Source organism: Ursus arctos, unplaced genomic scaffold (assembly GCF_023065955.2).
Source record: "Ursus arctos isolate Adak ecotype North America unplaced genomic scaffold, UrsArc2.0 scaffold_34, whole genome shotgun sequence".
NCBI classification, from domain to species: Eukaryota; Metazoa; Chordata; class Mammalia; order Carnivora; family Ursidae; genus Ursus; species Ursus arctos.
Window position 1 is genome coordinate 4,293,109 of NW_026623030.1, and position 18,496 is coordinate 4,311,604.

Genomic DNA, 18,496 nt, shown 5'->3' on the forward strand with positions numbered 1-18,496 from the left:
GCTGATGTCCCAGGACCCTTTCAGGTCTGTACACGGGTACCCTAGCAACCAAGGGCAACAGCACATCCCTGCCAGTACTCCGATCCCTTTCCAGGTGCTGCCTGGAGTCTAGTGCTGCTCCCAGAGCTGACTGGATGCTTTGAGACCCAAGTCTGAATGAAATGTGCCCTGAATATAGGAAAAAAGGCTCATTACCTTTTTATCTGCCCTTTGACGTCACCTACAGATGAGAGATCAACCAAAAGAGGGCATTTAGGGATCCTGGAATCATAAGGTGATGTAATACTCTGCTAAAAAATTTATCTATGCATTTTGGCAATGATTTTTCTTTCTAAGCTTTCCATTTACTGATAACTAACAAAAGTCTGGCCCCTCATTTAACTATTATAGAGGAGCAAAAACCAATAAATGCCTACAAATGGACATGTCAGAATTATCATAAGTTGCCTATTGGCCAGCATATAAAAATATTTCCTAAAGAACTCTTTTTGACCTTACTATATACTGAGAAGGTTGGGAAAGTATGCCTCTTTTTATGGATGAGGATAAAACCCTGTCTCCTAGCTTAGTCCAGTGATCGTAGATGACATCAGTGGGTACCTTCTGGGTGCAGTCCACAATGTGCTGGAAGGAGATCAAGGGCTCCCTGCATACCCCTGCAGCAGGAAGCCCAAAGACAACCCACCCTGCAGCACCTGGCCTAAGGATCTGAACTCACAGAGGCACTCTGCAGGTACTGTCCAGGGAGGCCTTGGCCACAGGAAGATGCTGCCCTAGAGTGAAGCTGTCAGGGGCTGAGATCTGCGGGGATGCTACCTTGTGCCACCATATATACATCTTGGTGTCCTGGCCTGAAAAATGACTGTCTTTCCACGCAGGGCTGTTATCGTGACACTGTAACACTGGATGAGGCACACATAATAACACTATGGACCATATTTTCAAATGGCATGGGCGTTTTTACTTGCCCACAGCATACTTCTTCTCTAACTTAGCCGAATTCCTCTGAGCCCAGAAAATGGGCCTAATAACTACATGACTAACTCTGTAGTTTAGTTTAACTACCTCCTCCCCTTTTTCAGATGAGAAAGTACTGCCAGAATGAAGATGAGGACCCAACCTTAGCCTCTGAGGCTGGGGATCTATCCATGGGACCACCTGCCACGCTCCATGTTCAATAAGCTGGGACTTGGGGATGCAAGCTGATTTTAATATTAACCCAATGAATAGGAATTAGAAAGATACATCCACTACCAAAATGTTTATACAGAGCAAGCACACTAGAGCCAAAAAAGGATTTTGATTAAACCTGCTCAGATAACAGATTATAACTGTACATTTTAAATGGAGTCATATCCATACTGAAAAACAAAAGCATTCTATCTTCAGCTCAGTGGGCAACGAGGAGAAGAAGAGCAAGGTATTAGGACTGTGAGTGCTCCCTCTATTACTCCGTGAACGTACCTTGTCCTCCAGTTGCGAACTTGGTCCCGTCAGGGTGAATATCAACTGAAAAAATTGGCTTGCCTGGAAACAAAGGAAAAAAAAAAAAACCACAACATCTATCTTGGCTTGTATTCACTGGAGAATAGCAACAAAGTCAAAAATTTTGAAACAGTGGTTATTTGAGTAATATCTCTGATCACTGCTCCTAGGAAAAAATAATAGGCTGCCAATAAATTACTTCTAAAAGTGGAATGATCTAACAGTTTTAGTTCAAGTATAAACTGCTAGAAGACTCCAAGTGACATTAAATAGCTGAGTCTCAAAGGGGGACAAAGCATTCTGTCACTAGAACAACTGAATCCATAGATCGCTTGAGCATTTGCCCATAGGTCCAATGGACAGGAGCTGGCCACTTTCTGGGGACACACATTTGTAAAGGTTATGAGCTGTTTACGACAACAGCTCTGAGTCACAGGGGCTACGTCTTTAGCCACCTCTCTATTCCATGGACCTGCACTTGGCTGGCAGCCTGGACACAAGCACTCTGGCCTTTCTGCCTTGTGTCTGACAGCTGGGTAGGACCAGCAGCTGACTGCGACCACAGGTATCACTTCCCTCATGCTTCTGTTTCCAAAAGCCCTCCTGTATATTTATGCTGCATCAAAGTCTGTGGAGAGTCAGCCTTCTCGCCATCTCCTATGGCTGAACGTCCTCCATAGGACGTGCTCTGTTCAATGGGATGTTCAGTCCCTCTAGAGGGAAGAACTGTAGCTACCAGCTCCTGGAGTCCCCACAGGGTGCAGACCCACACCAAGAGCCCATGAAGCTGTATGGCTAGCTTAGTGGACCAGACTGGCAAAGGCGTCATGACAGCTTGAAACCCAGAAGACTGGAAGTATTCCTGGGGCCTGGGCCCTGTGGCATTTATCTGGCTAACCAGTCTGCTTCCATGCTAACAGTGGCATGCCAATTGTTGTTGAGTTTATCACCACATCCTCAGCTTCCAGCAAAGGCCTGATGAGTGGTGGCTCAGTAACATTTATTCAGTGACAAATCAGATGCACAACAATAGACAACATCAGCAATTGCTAATACAGACAAGGTGCTGTTGCCAAGGAGTCTCTTGGTTGAGGATGCTCTGTCTCCATTACCCAAGAAGAGTTGGCAGAGACACCAGAAGGAGGGTTACCAGCTCTAGAATCACATGATGGCAAGTGCAGACAGGGGAGGGTGGGGCAGGGGCAGGTAGTGGCTGCCTAACAGCTGAAAGTCCTGCCAAGGTTACTGTCCAAGTATAGAAAATCAAATACTGGTACCCGAAAAGGCAATGGCCAAGCATGGGACCCAAGGAATAGACAGCTCACTTTATCTTCTTCCACAGAGCCATACCCCTAACAGGCAAACTGAGCCTGAGCCTCCACAGGCAAGGGGAAATGTGCTCTCCTTCTTGTCATCACACAGTAGGGTGAAAGAGCTGTGTAAGGCCACCAGTAAGCAGGTGTGCCAAATGCAAGGGCCCTACTTTGTCTCAGAGAACAGGCAGAAACCCTAGGAGAGTTGGAAATCACATCACATATTATTTCATCTCTACTACTTACTGAAATCCAAAACAACAAAGGCTGCTACAGCAGGACCCTGTCATGCTGGCAGTTCTGGCCAGGTCTCCAAGACCCTCAGTCACCTCCAGGTCCACACCTAAGAGCCAGAGCTATACAGTGACAGGTCAAGTTCAGCCAAGTCGCTACTGATTGCCTTCCTGGAGCACAAACATACAGGAAATTCAGCCCTGGTCTGCTCTGAGCTTTCACTCCAAGGATTCTTAAGACAAGCCCCAACACAGCTTGGCACTCTATATAGCTTTGAAGGATCCAGAACCAGCAGTGGAGCGCACTTGCAAGGACCTGAGGAGAGAGAGCTAATGCTAGTCTTCTTCCATAGTCCAGATGGGCAGACCCTAATTAGCCCCATCTTCAAGAGAAGAATCCAGAAAACTGTGTACAGTAGGTAAAAGAAGGTAGGTATTGAGAACATGGGTAAGGAGGACTGGAAGTGTTCAAACTGGTGCTCCTGTGCTATGCACTCACACCTACACTGGCATGCCACGCCCTTCCTGGGTCAGGTGATTGCCATGTGTGTTAAGCCAGAGAGCCTGACAGGCTGCTGCTGAGAATGTGTCATACGTTCCCACCAGAGGCTGAGGACCTGGGAGGGAAGCAGGAGCAAGAAGGTGGGTTTCTTGACCATGTAGGCCATGACAAGTGCCTGACATGGAAGCCTCAAGAAAAAAGAAAGGACAATTAGGGCTCCGGGCCCAGGCTTAAGCTGTGCAGACCATGGCATCTAGTGCTGAGACTGAAGTTCAGTGTCCAACCAGACACCAGAAGAAGGTGACCAATTAGCACCACTAAGAGCCTCATGAAATTCAGAAGAGCAGATGTCTCCAAGTATGGTGAGGACAACAGCAGGGAGCCTCAACCGCATCAGTGCTGCCATCTCCACTCAGGACCTACCAGGAAGCTGCAGTGGGCCAGTCCTTGTAGGTGCCAGCCACCTACTCCTTCCAGGAGAGGCAGAGCCACAGTGGAGTAAGCCTGTGCAGCTCTCCTTCCCAGCCTATCACATGTTCTACTGAGCATCTGATGTGCCCCCTCAAGTCATGCAGGAAGCACAGCCCAGGGTATTCTCTAAATCTCACATTGCCCCGTGAAGTGGATAGTTCTGACATCCTCATTTGACAGAGGGGGAAACTGAGGCACACAAGTTAGGAAAGTTGCCCAAGCCACACAGCTGCCTTCCCCAGAGCCTGAGCTTTAAGTATGTAATGTGTTGCTGGGAGGGGACATGCCTGGAGATGCTGGGAGGGTTTGGATGATACTGCCTGGAAGGAACCGATTCAAAGCCCACAGGTGAAAAGTCAAGTAGGGAGTCAGAGAGAGAGCCAGAGCTATGCGCACATGCGCAACTAGTCCTGATGACCTGGACTTGGCCTTGGACTTGCTATACTGAGCTCCGATCACCCTGGACACCTCAGTCCCACAGGCCTGGGGAGACCGCTACCTGGCTAGGCTCTGGTGAACCACATCTCTCAGGACTGCTGCCCTTGCGTGCTTCCCTTTCTTTGAATTTGGGTTGGCTCTGTGATCTGTTTTAACTAACAGAATGTGACTGAAGTGATGCTGCTCCAGTTCTGAGATTAAGCCTAAAAAAAGGTCCAGCAGTTCAACTTTTGCCCTCTGGAGGAAGCCAGAGCCCTGTGGTATTTGTCTGGCTCCTATGGCCAGGTGGTTGCCATGTAAGAAGTCCAAATACCCTGAGACCACTGTACTGGGACCTGCAAGCTGGCCACATAAAAAGGGTCAACGAATCCAGATGATACTAAGAATCAGGGCCCTGACACAGGACCCAGGGTGAACTGCTTCTGGCCCCAAACTGCTCCAGCCATCCCAGCAGATTCAGTGCAGAACTAAGATGAGCTGTCCCTGCTGAGCCTGACCACGTTTCACAATCACAAATAATAAAATAAGCTATTGTTTTAAGCCAGCAAGTTTTGGGGTAGTTTGTTATGCTAATCCATTCACTTTTCTGCCCAAGGCAACTGGAGCTGTATATTTGTCATTTTCACCAAAAAAGTTTTAGCGGACTCAGCATCAGTCTTGAGAAGGCCATCAGGGGAGAGTGTCCACCTGGCCACAGGAGTGCTTTTCAGTTCCTTAAGTCTGTGAGACATTGTATTACACGCCCCGTTAAGAAGCACATCAAAATGACTTACACGCAAGTCAAAGGCAAACCTGATTCCCCAAGAGCACACATAGCTGAGCCTAGGTGAGCAGAGGAGCTCCGCTGCACACCTTCCCATCACAGCCCAAATCTTCCCCACCACATGCACTCACAGCATCAATGGGATGTCTTCTCATCCATCCACCTTGGTGGTTGTCTACGAGCCTGCTATGAGACTAAGCAGAGGAAAAGTAAAGCCACAAAAGGCTCAGACTTGCCCTCAGGAAGCTCCCAGTAATGGGTGTCTGCACAGAAGGAGAACTACCTAACTCAGCCTGGGCTTCTTACAGAAATCACAACTGAAGTGAGTCCCAAAGGCTGAGGAGGAGTTAGCTAGAAGAGTAGGGAAGGGAATTTCAGGCAGAGGGGACATGACATAGAATGCAGAATAATCCTGACAAGCTGCTACAGAGTGTGGGGAGAGAGGAGCCTTGGAGGCTGGGTAGGGCCCAGCAAGACACCACCGAGGAACACAGACCTTCCTCTATAGCTACCTCTGAAGCAAGGGAACGCTAAGGTCAGATTCACATTTCGGCTCCACATGGCTGTGTGGAGCATGGGCTTTTGTTAAGACTGGAGGGGGCCTCAAGGCTCCAGGGGAAGGCAGAAACGAGGGCTGAGAACAGCCCTGGGTTTGAACAATGAACATGCTTCGGTAGAATTCTCAGCCATGCCGCTCAAAACTATGCAGTCTTGGGGTGCCTGGGTGGCTCAGTCATTAAGCGTCTGCCTTTGGCTCAGGGCGTGATCCCAGCGTTCTGCGATCGAGCCCCACGTCAGGCTCATCCTCTGGGAGCCTGCTTCTTCCTCTTCCACTCCCCCTGCTTGTGTTCCCCCTCTCATTGGCTGTCTCTCTGTCAAATAAATAAATAAAATCTTAAAAAAACAAAACAAAACTATGCAGTCTTGAGTAAGTTATTGAATGTCTCCAAACACTAGTTTCTAATCTGAATGGTGTGGAAATCACAGTCACCCTTACAAACACCTTCTGAGAGAGATTAAGATGCCGTGACACATTGCTTCAAAGATGCACACATTTCACATGTGAACACTTCTGAGATCACGATGTGCTTTGGTGAAAGGTGTGACTGCAGTAATATGGGCACCATGTTTCCTTTTGTAGAGATGTGCCACAGAGTTGATGAAATATGGTAGTGTACCTACACAAAGCCACCAGCATGGTGTTGGCTCCCTACTTCCTTCTAGCACTAGACTCTTCAGTCCAAGGAATACAGTGGTTCACATTCCCTCGGTAGGAACAGACCTCCTTTTTCTAAAGGGCTCTTTGAGGTGGAGCTGAGGAAAAGGAGCTATGGCCTGACTAGTTAGAGAACTTTTCCTGCCGCACAACGTTAAAGATGAATTCCTAACTGCTTCCTCCATTCCAACTTTCTTTGTACAAAAACAGAGACAAGGGGCACCTGGGTGGCTCAGGTCAGGATCTCAGGGTTCTGGGATCGAGCCCTGCATCAGGCGTCCTGCTCAGTGGGGAGCCTCCTTCTCCCTCTCCCTCTGCCCCTTCCCCTGTTTGTGCTCTCTCTCTCTGTCAAATAAATAAATAAATAAATAAATAAATCAGTAAGTAAATAAATAAAATCATGCAGGGGAAATTTTTTTTTTTTTTAAACAGAGACAAAAGAGAAATTAATCCACTCCCTGGGCTGCCAGGCAATCTCACATCCTCTGAATGACAGTGGCCAGCATGTTCTCCCTGCATACCCACCAAAGTCCATTCTCCTTGGAGCTCTGCTTCCAGGTCACCCCTCCTGGACCCTTCTTGCACCCCTCCTCAGACCACACAAAACACTCTGCTGTCACTCTCTCCACAAAGCCATGACAGTTGGCCACTGTTCCCTGCCTGGGGGTTGCTGATCTGACAACTGCAGCATGAATGTTCTTCACCTGGCAGGAATAAAGAGTAAGGTACAGAAGCTGGATTTTGACAGAGCGTGGTCAGACAGAATCCTCCTCCCTGGCATCACGGGAAAAGACTCCTGGAGGAGGCCCAAATGTGGAACTTAAAGTCCGAACAGAGAGCACTGGCCAGAGAGAAGCAGGGAGGGCCCTCTTGGTGGCCCACAGATCTTTGGTTTGGGCTCCTGTCTTCAGGCCTTTATGCTCTGACTCCGCACAGGGCAGATCCAACTGGAACATCTATGAGCACGTACTGCTGGAATGGAAGCTTAGGGGAAGCTGAGGCCTTTGCCCACTGCACATTGTTCCTGGAAACACTTCTCCTATACAGCCCATCAACACCTGGTCTTAACAAATTTTGGTAAATTTGTAACTAAAAATGAAACATGGGGAAATGTTTGAAACATTAAGTGAAAAAAGTTACAAAATGATATTAAAACGTAAGGTGGTGCAAAAGACATGATCTTCTATGTAGAAAACCTTGAAGATTCCACAGAATAAACAAACTAAGTTGAATGACACAAAATCAATAAAAATTAGTTGCATTCTGTACATCAAGTGAAAAATCCAAAAAAGAAACCAATAAAACAATTCCATTTAAAAAAGAATAAAAAATATTTAGAAATAATACACTTAACCAAGAGGGCTAAAGACTTGTACACTGAAGACTAGAAAACAGTGCTGAAAAAAATTAAAAACACAAATAAATGGAAAAATATCCTGTGTTCATGAACTGGAAGACAATACTGTTAAGATGCCAACAATACCCAAAGCTCTACAGATTTAATCTCTATCAAAACTGCAACAATAGGGGCACTTGGCTGGCTCAGTTGGTACCAAGTGTGTGAATCCTGATCTCAGGGTTCTGAGTTCCAGCTCTGTGTTGGGGGTAGAGCTCACTTGAAAAAACAAAACAAAACAAAACAAACACTGGCAATGACATTTTTTGCAGAAATAGAAAAACCCATCCTATAAATTCTTATGGGTTCTCATGGGACCCCAAGTAGCTAAAAGAATCTTGGAAAAGAACAAAGTTGGACTCTTACACTTCCTGATCTCAAAACTGATTACAAGGCTACAGTAATCAAAACAGTGTGTTACTGGCATAAAGACAGACATATAGACCAGCATAGCAGAATAGAGAGCACAGAAATAAACCCTTGCATATGTGGTCAAGTGATTTTTGACAGGGGCGCCAAGACCAGTCCATGAGAAAAGGACAGTTTCATCAACAAATGGTGCTGGAAAAAATGAACATCTGCATGCAAAAGAATGAAGCTAGATCCTTACATCATATAAGGATTCAACTCAAAATCGATCAAGGATTCAAATGTGAAACCTAACGTTATAAAACTCAAGAGAACAAGGTGGAAAGTTTAATGACAATGGATTTGGCAATGATTTCTTAGATATGATACCAAAGACACAGGCATTAGAGGAAATCTTAAAAATTAAAAACTTTTGCCCACCAAAGGGCACTATCAAGAGAATAAAAAGGCAACCCACAAAACAGGAGAAAATATTTGTAAACCACATATGTGGTGAGACATTAATGTTCAGAAATACAGAGAACTCCTAAACTCAATGACAAAACAGAAAAACCCATTCAAAAACAGGCAAAGGACTTGAACAGACATTTCTCCAAAGAAGATACACAAACGGCCAACAAGCAAATAAAAAGATGCTCAACATCAGTAGCTACCATAAAAATGCAAATCAAAACCAGAATGAGATTATCGCCTTACATCTATTAGGTTGGCTACTATTAAAAAAAAGAGAAAGAGAGAGAGAATAACAAGTGCTGGCAAGGATGTGGAGAAAATGGAATCCTGTGCATTGCTGGTGGGAATGTAAAATGGTACAGCCATTATCAAAACAGTATGGGCACTCCTTAAAAAAAATAGAATTACCCGTGATCCAGCAATTCCACTTCTGGGTATATATCCAAAATAATTGAAAGCAGGGTCTTAAAGAGGTATTGTACACCCATGTTCATAGCAGCATTAGTCACAACGGCCAAGAGGTAGAAGCAATGTAAGTGTCCATTGACGGATGCACGGATAAGCAAACTGTGGTGTATATATACAACAGAATATCATTTGACCTTAAAAAGGAAAGAGATTCTGATGCATTCTACAACACGGATGAACCCTGGAAACATTATACTTAACATAAGCTAGTCACAAATAATATATGATGCCACTTATATGAGGTCTGCAGAGCACTGAAATTTATAAAGACAGAAAGTAGAGTGGTGGTTGCCAGGGGCTGGGGGTAGGGAGAATGGGGAGTTGTTGCTTAATGTGTATATAGTTTTAGTTTTACAAGATGACTAAGTTCTGGAGATTGGTTCCACAACAGTGTGAACATACATAACACTACCGAATTACACACTTGAAAGATGGTTAAGATTTAAATTTTGTTAAGTGTATTTTACCACAACTTAAGAAAAATGCTAACCAAAACCAAACCAATCTATCTCTATATACCTATATAACTCTACTCACCTACCTACCTACCTATCTATAAGGTACAGGGGCGTGGAAGGGTTATGAAAGGTATTAATTAGAATCTCTCAGTGTCTTGACTATGGTGGTGGATACATGAACCCACACAGGTGAAAAACTGTATAGAACTAAACACCTGAGGGCGCTTGCATGGCTCAGTCACTTAAGCCATGACTCTTGATTTTGGCTTAGGTCCTTATCTCAGGGTCCTTGGACTGAGCCCTGTGTTGGACTCTGTGTTCACCACGCTTGTCCCTCTTCCTCTGCTCCTCCTCCTGCTCTCTCTCAAATAAATAAAATCTTAAAAACAAACAAAAAACCTGAACACCTACCCAAACACAAATGAGTACAAATACAAGTGGAGAAGTCTGAATAAGACAGATGGATTGTATCAATATCAATGTCAGTGTGATATTATATTGCTGTTTTATAAAATGTTACCCGTGGGCGAAACTGGGAAAAGAATACAAAGAATCTCTTAGTATTGTTTCATACCACTGTGTGGTAATCTACAACTATCTCAATAATAAATAAATACACAAATATATATGGTCTGTTTTCAAATCTGTGTGTAGTAACATAAAATAAAGGCAAATATCAAACATCAGTAGCTGTCAATAAAACTGACTCCTTATGCAGATGATAATATGCAAATCTACAACCAGCCATCTCTCTGGAGAGACTTGCACCCAAGCACTCTAGAGTGCAGCTCACTCCCCTACCCAGCTATCTACAGACATTTCATCTTCAACTTCTCCACAACGGAACTCCTGATCTTCCAGCCTAAACCTGCTCTACTCACCATCTCCCCCCTACAGCAAGAATCATGCCTGGGACAGGGGAAGCCAAGAGGTCCAGCACAACAGCCCCCCCCCCCAATGACTTTTCTGGCCTCATCTTCTGCCTCCTCCCCCAATTACTGGCCACATGCCCTGGCCTCCCCTCTGTTGCTAGACTGCACAGGTGTGTTTCCATCCAGTGCCCTGCACCGGTCCCTTCCCAGACATTCACATTCCTTTCTCACCTCATTTTAGTTTTTGCTCAAATGTCGCCATCTCATTGAGGCCTGCCCTAACCACCCTACCTGAAAGTACTACTTCCTCAATGTGGCACAACCAATCCCAATTCTCACCTACTTTTTTCTTTTCTTTTTTTTTTTTAAAGATTTTATTTATTTATTTAACAGAGATAGAGACAGCCAGCGAGAGAGGGAACACAAACAGGGGGAGTGGGGGAGGAAGAAGCAGGCTCATAGCGGAGGAGCCTGATGTGGGGCTCGATCCCATAACTCTGGGATCACGCCCTGAGCCGAAGGCAGACGCTCAACCGCTGTGCCACCCAGGCGCCCCGTCACCTACTTTTTTTCTTAGCAATTTCTTAAATATTGTATAATTTCCTTTATTGTATGTCTGTCCACCCCAACCACCAGATTGTAAACTCCAGGAGCTCAGCAATTTTTGTCTGTTTTAGTCACAGAGTCACCGTGGTACCTAGAGCTGTGGCTTGGCAAACAATAAACACTCAATAAGTACTTATTGTTAATGGCTGGAGAAAGACTGCAGCAGAGGCCCAAAATTCAAAAACACCTTCAGTGTCACTAGCATCCCAATCTTTGAAAGGCAGGCTTCTCATCTCCTGAAGTGAGGACTCAGATGTCGCCAAGCACCTGCAAGGGAGGCATGGTCTTGGCTGGCTCACAAAGCCATCTGCTGCTGTTATCTCTACCACTTTCAACCACAAAAACTTCTCCGGGCTCCTTAAGCAAGCACTACCATGATGACATCTCATAGGTATCAGGTGGCTGAGAGATTCAAAACAGAGCACAGGAAGGAAGCTGTAGCAATCAAGCAACCGTTTTGTTTTGGGGGGTATGTGTGTGTGTGTGCGTGTGTGTGTTGCCACAAACTAAAGTAAAAGAAAGTTACAGGTATATCATTTATGAATCTTAATTACTTCTCCTGCAGCCATTTGTCAATGCATAATCTAGGAAGTTTTGGTAAGTCACTATTTCTTCAAACCTTTTTTCTCCTTTACTTTTGCAGAACAGAGATATTCCTTAAAAGTTATCTGCAAAATGGGGCACCTGGGTGGCACAGCGGTTAAGCGTCTGCCTTCGGCTCAGGGCGTGATCCCGGCGTTATGGGATCGAGCCACACATCAGGCTCCTTCGCTATGAGCCTGCTTCTTCCTCTCCCACTCCCCCTGCTTGTGTTCCCTCTCTAGCTGGCTGTCTCTATCTCTGTCAAATAAATAAATAAAATCTTTAAAAAAAAAAAAAAGTTATCTGCAAAATGATTTCTCTAAAAATAACCATCTCTTCTATACACTTCATTAGAAAATTAAGAGCAATTAAAAACAACATTTCTATGGGGGCGGGAATCTGTTAGCTGTTTAACAATTAAGAAAATAACACTACAGTTAATAATACCGTATCCCATACTTGAAAGTTGCTAAGAGAGTAAATTTTAAAAGCTTTCATCTCAAGAAAAAAAATTCTGTAATTATGTACAGTGACAGATGTTAACTAGACTTACTGTGGTGATTATTTTGCGATATATACAAATATGGAATCATTATGTTGTATAACCGAAACATTAATGCTATATATTATACCTCAATTTAAAAAAAAGGGGGGGAAAAAAGAAAATAACAAACCTACATTATTTAAGTAGAAAAAGCAAAACAACATTTTAGCTATTCCAGTTATATGTGCCATACAAGGTCTGAAGGGAGGCTCTACAATAAAAACACTGAATTTGCTATGGTATCAGGGATTTAGCTAAGGTCTTAAAGAATGTAGATACTTTTACATTGTGAAATGTACACTAAATAAAATGTGTTTTTTTAAAAGCACCAAGTCATCCATTTATTTTTTCCCAAATCGTCTCAAAGACCATATAAAGAAAGTTTTAGCATTTTCTAATTTTTCCTAAATTGAACAGGTATTACTGTGATAAGAAAAATAATTTTAAGTACATCACAAAATGCTTCATTATCCAGATCCACTCATACACCGTAAGATATATCCTACTATAATTATATATGGCAATTGTCTCTAGCCAAAAATGTAGGTGTTTGTCCTGTTCCTTAACAATAGCTCTAGAATGAAGCTCTAGTGTCTTCAAAAGGCAGAAGGTGAAGAAGCCATTTATCAAACGGGACCCTGGGGGAAGTCCTGTGTGGTGGCCTCATTTGGCCCACCTCATCTCTCTGAATCCTAGCTCTTCCTCTCCATCTGCTCTATTCTCCTACTGATCTCAGTGGACGACAACCCTGCCCTTCAACTGGGAGCCACCCCATCTCACATCCCACATTCTACCCTGGTGACTCTACCTTCACAATATGTCTGTAATTCAAACTTTCTAGAGAGGTGTGAATGTTCCTATCTTGAGTTGGGAATGAGTTGGAGTGCATTTGTTTGCTGAAATTCATGCCTGTGCATTTCCCTATGTAAATTATACATACATACATATATACACACACACACACACACACACATATAATTTACATACTTTATACATATAATTTAATATATAATTATTATATAAAATAAAATATGCAAATTATATCTAAAAAAATAATGTATGTTCACTCACATAGAGTCCAGCCATTTCTCATCAGCACTATCACCTCCATCACCACCCAGGTCCAAACCACAGTCATCTCTTGCCTGGATCACTGCGACTGCCTTTAAATGGGTCTCCCAAATCTCTCCATTGTCCCCACACCCACACTAGTCAGGAGGCTCTTTAACAGTGCAGAAGTCAAGAGGATCTTTAACAGTCGAGTCAGACCACCGTTACTGCTCTGCTCATATGGCACTGGGAACTGAAGTCCAGCAGCCACCAGGTCCTCCCAGTCAGTCCACAGCTCTCTCTCTGGCCTCATCTCTTAGTGCTCTTGCCCATTTGCTGCTCCAGCCTCACTCCAATCACAAGACATCCATGCTATTCCTCAAACCTGCCAGGCAAGTTCTGGCTGTTCTCTCTGCCTGGAATGCTCCTCCCTCTCAGCTGCCTTCCTCACTTCCATCAGGCCTGTCATGGATGCTGTGGTACCAGGCCCTGGCCTCCTCCCTCCAGGAATGAAGCACCTGCCCCCAGCTGTAGGAGTGTTGGCAGCCTGTGAAAACTCCCAGCTGACGTCTTCTCCATAGAGGAACTGCCCTCAGCGGAAGAACTGCTTTGACCAAGGTCAGGTCCCTTCCCCAGGACAGTGTGTGCCCAATGATTGTGGATGTGGCATTAGAAAGCCCTGGCCATCTCACACCAATTCAGGACAACTCATAAGGACTAGCTGCAGAGCCCCCGATGGCTGGCTGCACCTTTTGTTGCACTTGCACTACAGATTAACTTCTTTCTGTCCAGTCCTGCTTCCAGCACTCCCCAATAATTCTCCCCTCGTCCATCTCCCTGTCCGCTTAGACAGGACACCCCCAGCAGACAGCCCTCCCAGTCTCATGGGCTAGAATGCATCACATGCTGCTCCTCAAAGATCCTGCTATGCTGCTTGGTTCACGACTACATTTCCAGCACTTAGCCCCCAGCACACAATCTGTACTCACTATTTGTTGAATGGATGAATTCACTGAGTGCCTCTCTGTGCAGGACCTTCTGATGGACAATGCAGCAGACCTGGAGTCTGTTCCTATGACGGTCTATTCCTGGCCCTCAAATGAGGCTCACTGCCTCTTCTGTCTGTCTCTCATTACGGTGGCTCTGACCATTACGGTGGCAACTTCCCTGTGACTTGGTCTGTCCTAGGTTGGTTAATACATCAAAACAGGTAATGCTTTCAAAAGCAACAAGTTTTTACCTAAATGGGTTTTCTTTTTGCCAGAGGTGTTCTAAAAACACTTGCTGTTTGTTTCATCTACTCCCTTTCCTAAAATGCTCTCAACCCTCCCCAGGCCTTTGCTTCTGACACTTCCACAGTGGCAGTGCCTTCTCTACCACCACAATCCACCTCCCATCAAGGCTCAGCCCTAGGGTACACCCACAAACCAGGCCCTTGTCCCTAGGGCTATCGCAGCTCACTTGTGTAGCTCTGGTATCCACCTGCCCTGTATTCTAGAATGTAGTCAGTATGTCCTCTCCCACCTACATACAAAGGGGTAGCCTTATTTACCTCTGATCACCACAGACCTCCTCTCCAGAAGGGTTCAAAGTTTCGCCCATAAATAAGTGAAAGATCCACATGTGTATTATCTAAGGCAAAAATCCCACCTGTGTTCTTCTGAATCTTCAGATGTATTCTGGTTAGTTTTTTAAAAATCAACCTACTGTCTTCAGGCATAACTCGGCAAGAGACAGCGTGGAGAGAGCTCATATTTCCTGAGCCTTCACAGGTAGCAGATGAGGCAGGTATTACTGGCTTCATTTAACAAATCAGGAAATGTGATAAAAAGAACCTTCTATAACACGTATTTGGTGAGCATCAGAGCACGGAGATTCAAGAACAAGACTATCTGACTCCAAGATAAAAAGCAAAACTCTTGTCCTCAAGAAGTTTATAATCTAGTTGGAACCATGAGACAAAACATGAAAAGGGAAATAACAATAAAGATGTTCTTACATAGAGCAGGGTTTCTCAACCTCAGCACCACTGACATTTTGGGCCAGATGATTCTTTATTGTGGGGGAATGTCCTATATGCTGCAGAGTGTTTAGCAGCAGTCCTGCTTTCTCCGTACTAGATGCCAGTAGTGCCCCCGCTTCAGTTGTGAAAACAAAATGCGTTTCCAAACACTGGCCTGTTTGAGAAACCTCGATGTAGACAAACTGCAAAGCTTATCTCAATAACCACGGCAATCATAAAATATCACTGTTAGGATCCCTCCCAGCCTGTTCTCAGAGATAGGTCTGCAGTGCCCCTCTAGCAGCCATGCAGGGCCTTTCCACACCCGCTGCTGACCTCATTATTGTACCACCCTGCCTGTATTTCCTCTTCAAGCTTACTTCAAGCTCACCAGTATATGTCTCAGAAAGATGTCTTGAAATCCTTTCTGGAAGGACACAGGGTAGGGGGAAAAATAATCCAACTACAGGGCAGGAGGAAAAACACACACCATAAAGCAAATGTAATTAACTGACAAATTACCCCAGTATTGAAAATTTGCCAAATGCCTTTTTACAACAATGCCGTCAAAGTGTGAGCCAGAGGCCAAGGGAGGACAAGAGTTCTTTCAGTTCTGGCCCTTCTGGTTAGAATGGGCTTCCCTGAAGAGCTGAGCATGAACATCATCTGCCCAGGAGTGAAGACTTCCAGACTCTCAGGAGCAAAGGCCCAAGGATGGGAAGAACCATGAGTCTCAATGAAATTTTCTAAACATATAAATTACATTTTTCTACAACCAAAAACCCAATCATTCACTTTCTGACCAATATATGGTTATAACCTAACTTAAAAATGAACTTTCAAGCCTAAAATAAAATTAAATATATAAGGAATACTATAGCCAAGAAAAAAGAGTAAGGCAGGTGTATGTGTTACAGTGGCTGGCACATACTTCCATATATGTGATAAGTATTATTAGCTCTTATTGTGTATCTTAAGACAGTCTTTTTTATATTTGGGTACAGGATGAAAGCACAGGAACAAATCTATGTATTTCCTCAACTTTACCAAGGCCTAGAAGTGGAGTCACAAGCCTAGGAATTTACAGCTAATAAATGATAGCATCTTGAATCCAGTCTGATTCCATGTTCAAGGCTCATTTCATTGTGATATAACAACCTCGAAATTTATTAACTTACTGATCACCTTAGAGCAGTGATTCTCAACTGGGGCTGATTCTGGCCACCAGGGGATACTGGCAATGTCGGCAGACACTTTTGGTTGTCACAACTGGGTGTGTGTGGGGGTGGTGGTACTGGTATCTCAATGGGTTGAGGCCAGGGATGCTAACATCCTACAGTACACAGTATGGTCCCCACAACAATTATGTGGTCCAAAATATCAATAGTGCTGAGGTTGAGAAACCCTACCTTAGAGGAAAGGTCTTACCACTATTATTAGCCAGGAAAATGGAGACCGAAAGTATGCTTATTTCCCAACAGATACTTCTTCCTTTGCCTTTAACCAGCTTTATTCTAGCTGTCCTCTCCACCATGGCTGAATGGACTCTGCCACAACAGGGAAAATGCTGGACTCTCTGGTCCTTCTCTCCTTGGACTCCCAGACACCAGAAAATGTATGTTCAAGCCAAGTAACGAATCAGGAGATATGAATGCAGAGTGAGGAAGCCAGAAAGTGCAATGATGCACTCTCCACAGCACCATGGTTTTTTGGGTTTGTTAATCCAAAGTAAACGTGATTTTTACGGGCCACCACCCCAACTCTGGTTTCTGGCTAAGCAGCCCCTGCTCCCAGCAGCTCCGACTATTTACCAGTCTTTAAAAGACCGCTCAGTAGTGATCCAGATTATTATGTCCTTTAGGACAGTGGGAATTCACCCTGACAGTCCTTCTGAACACCTGAAGAGACAGAGGCTGATTTCAGGAGATTTTTAAAAGAAGGGAAAGTTAAATCCTATCCTGCCAGAGTCTCAATTTCTTTCATTATTATCTCTTAGAGTTCTAAAGCACTTTATAGTCTGGGAAGCACTTTTGTGTCTACCTTTGCAATCAAAGATCACAACTGTACTGTGAAGAAAGCAGAGCAAGTATCATCCTGTTCCATTCTAGGACTATGGAGAAAGAGACTGCCCCAAGAAGAGGCCAGGGCCCACTGCTCTGCCCACTCTGCCAGGCTGGGAGGTTTGGCTGCTGGCCTGGTTGCAGACTCTCACTCATTTGTACCTAGATAATCGCTTAAGCATCCTGACATACTTACGCTTACATAGCATAAAACGTGTGTCCTACAAAGGAGCTTATCACAAAGTTAGAAATTCAATGGCAAGAGACAGAAGAAAGACAGAAGAAGGGGAGATTATACACAAAATTCATCTATGGGGTGCCTAGGCAGCTCAGTCAGTTGAGCGGGTGACTCTTGATTTCAGCTAAGATCATGATCTTGGGGTCCTGGGATCGAGCCCCTTCTTGGGCTCTGCACTCGGCAAGGAGTCTGCTTCAGAATCTCTCTCCCTCCCTCTGCTTGCCCCCTACCCGTGCTTGCCCTCTCTCACTCTCATTCTAAAATATATAAGTAAATCTTCAAAAAAATGATCTAGACAAAGCATTTTAAAATAAAAATTCCTTCAGATCTTCACTTACACAGCAAAATTTTTCCTTTCCTGACTCATGAGCACCGTAATTTATAATCACTGAACATTTGCCCAATTCTCCAGGGAAAGATCTACACACACATCAGGAAATGCTCTTGGAGAAATGCAACTAAAGTTCACCACTTTTGTTTTCATGCACGGTAAGCCTAGCTGTGTCTCTGTAAATTATGGAAACCTCGGCTTACTTGTTGCAATCAATATTTACCATATACCTTTTGTGTGAAGGTACTGCTGAATGTAGCAAGGGATACAGAGGGGAATGTGGCAATCCCCTGCCCTGGGAGAGCATATGGAAAGTACATGCACAGGGACAGGGCACACCTAGTGGAATAAAATAGGAGGAATGTCAACAATAACAAAAAAGGTGACCTCATCTGGACCCTGAAAAATGAGAGCGATGTCACGTAAGAAGACAGAAGAAGAGAACATTTCTGAATGAAAGAACATAGATGTTCAGTTCAGTTGCGGTAGTAGAAAGCATCCCGGGAATTAAGTTCAAAGCTAAAAAGCTCCACATGTATAAAAAGAGGCTTCTACTTGCTCTCAAAGAAAACACTAGCTCCCTCTAGTCGCACTGCAAAGTAGAAATGAGGAACAAGACAGAATCAGGGTGACCCTTTTCCTGTAG

The 18,496-nt window shown here is 44.4% G+C and overlaps 1 protein-coding gene across 4 annotated transcripts in view; it reads right to left on the bottom strand.

Annotated features, from left to right (window-relative positions):
• LOC113245911 (protein HIRA) overlaps positions 1 to 18,496 on the bottom strand; it is an 88,130-nt gene that overhangs the window by 68,608 nt on the left and 1,026 nt on the right. For 3 of the 4 annotated variants that reach the window (XM_026486261.4, XM_026486260.4, XM_048221572.2), the window contains exon 2: positions 1,465 to 1,527. In XM_026486261.4, coding sequence (XP_026342046.1) covers positions 1,465 to 1,527 — 63 coding nt within the window. Of the gene's footprint in view, positions 1 to 195; positions 221 to 1,464; positions 1,528 to 18,496 lie in introns of all 4 variants that reach the window. The other variant, XM_044379503.3, reaches the window with a different exon arrangement.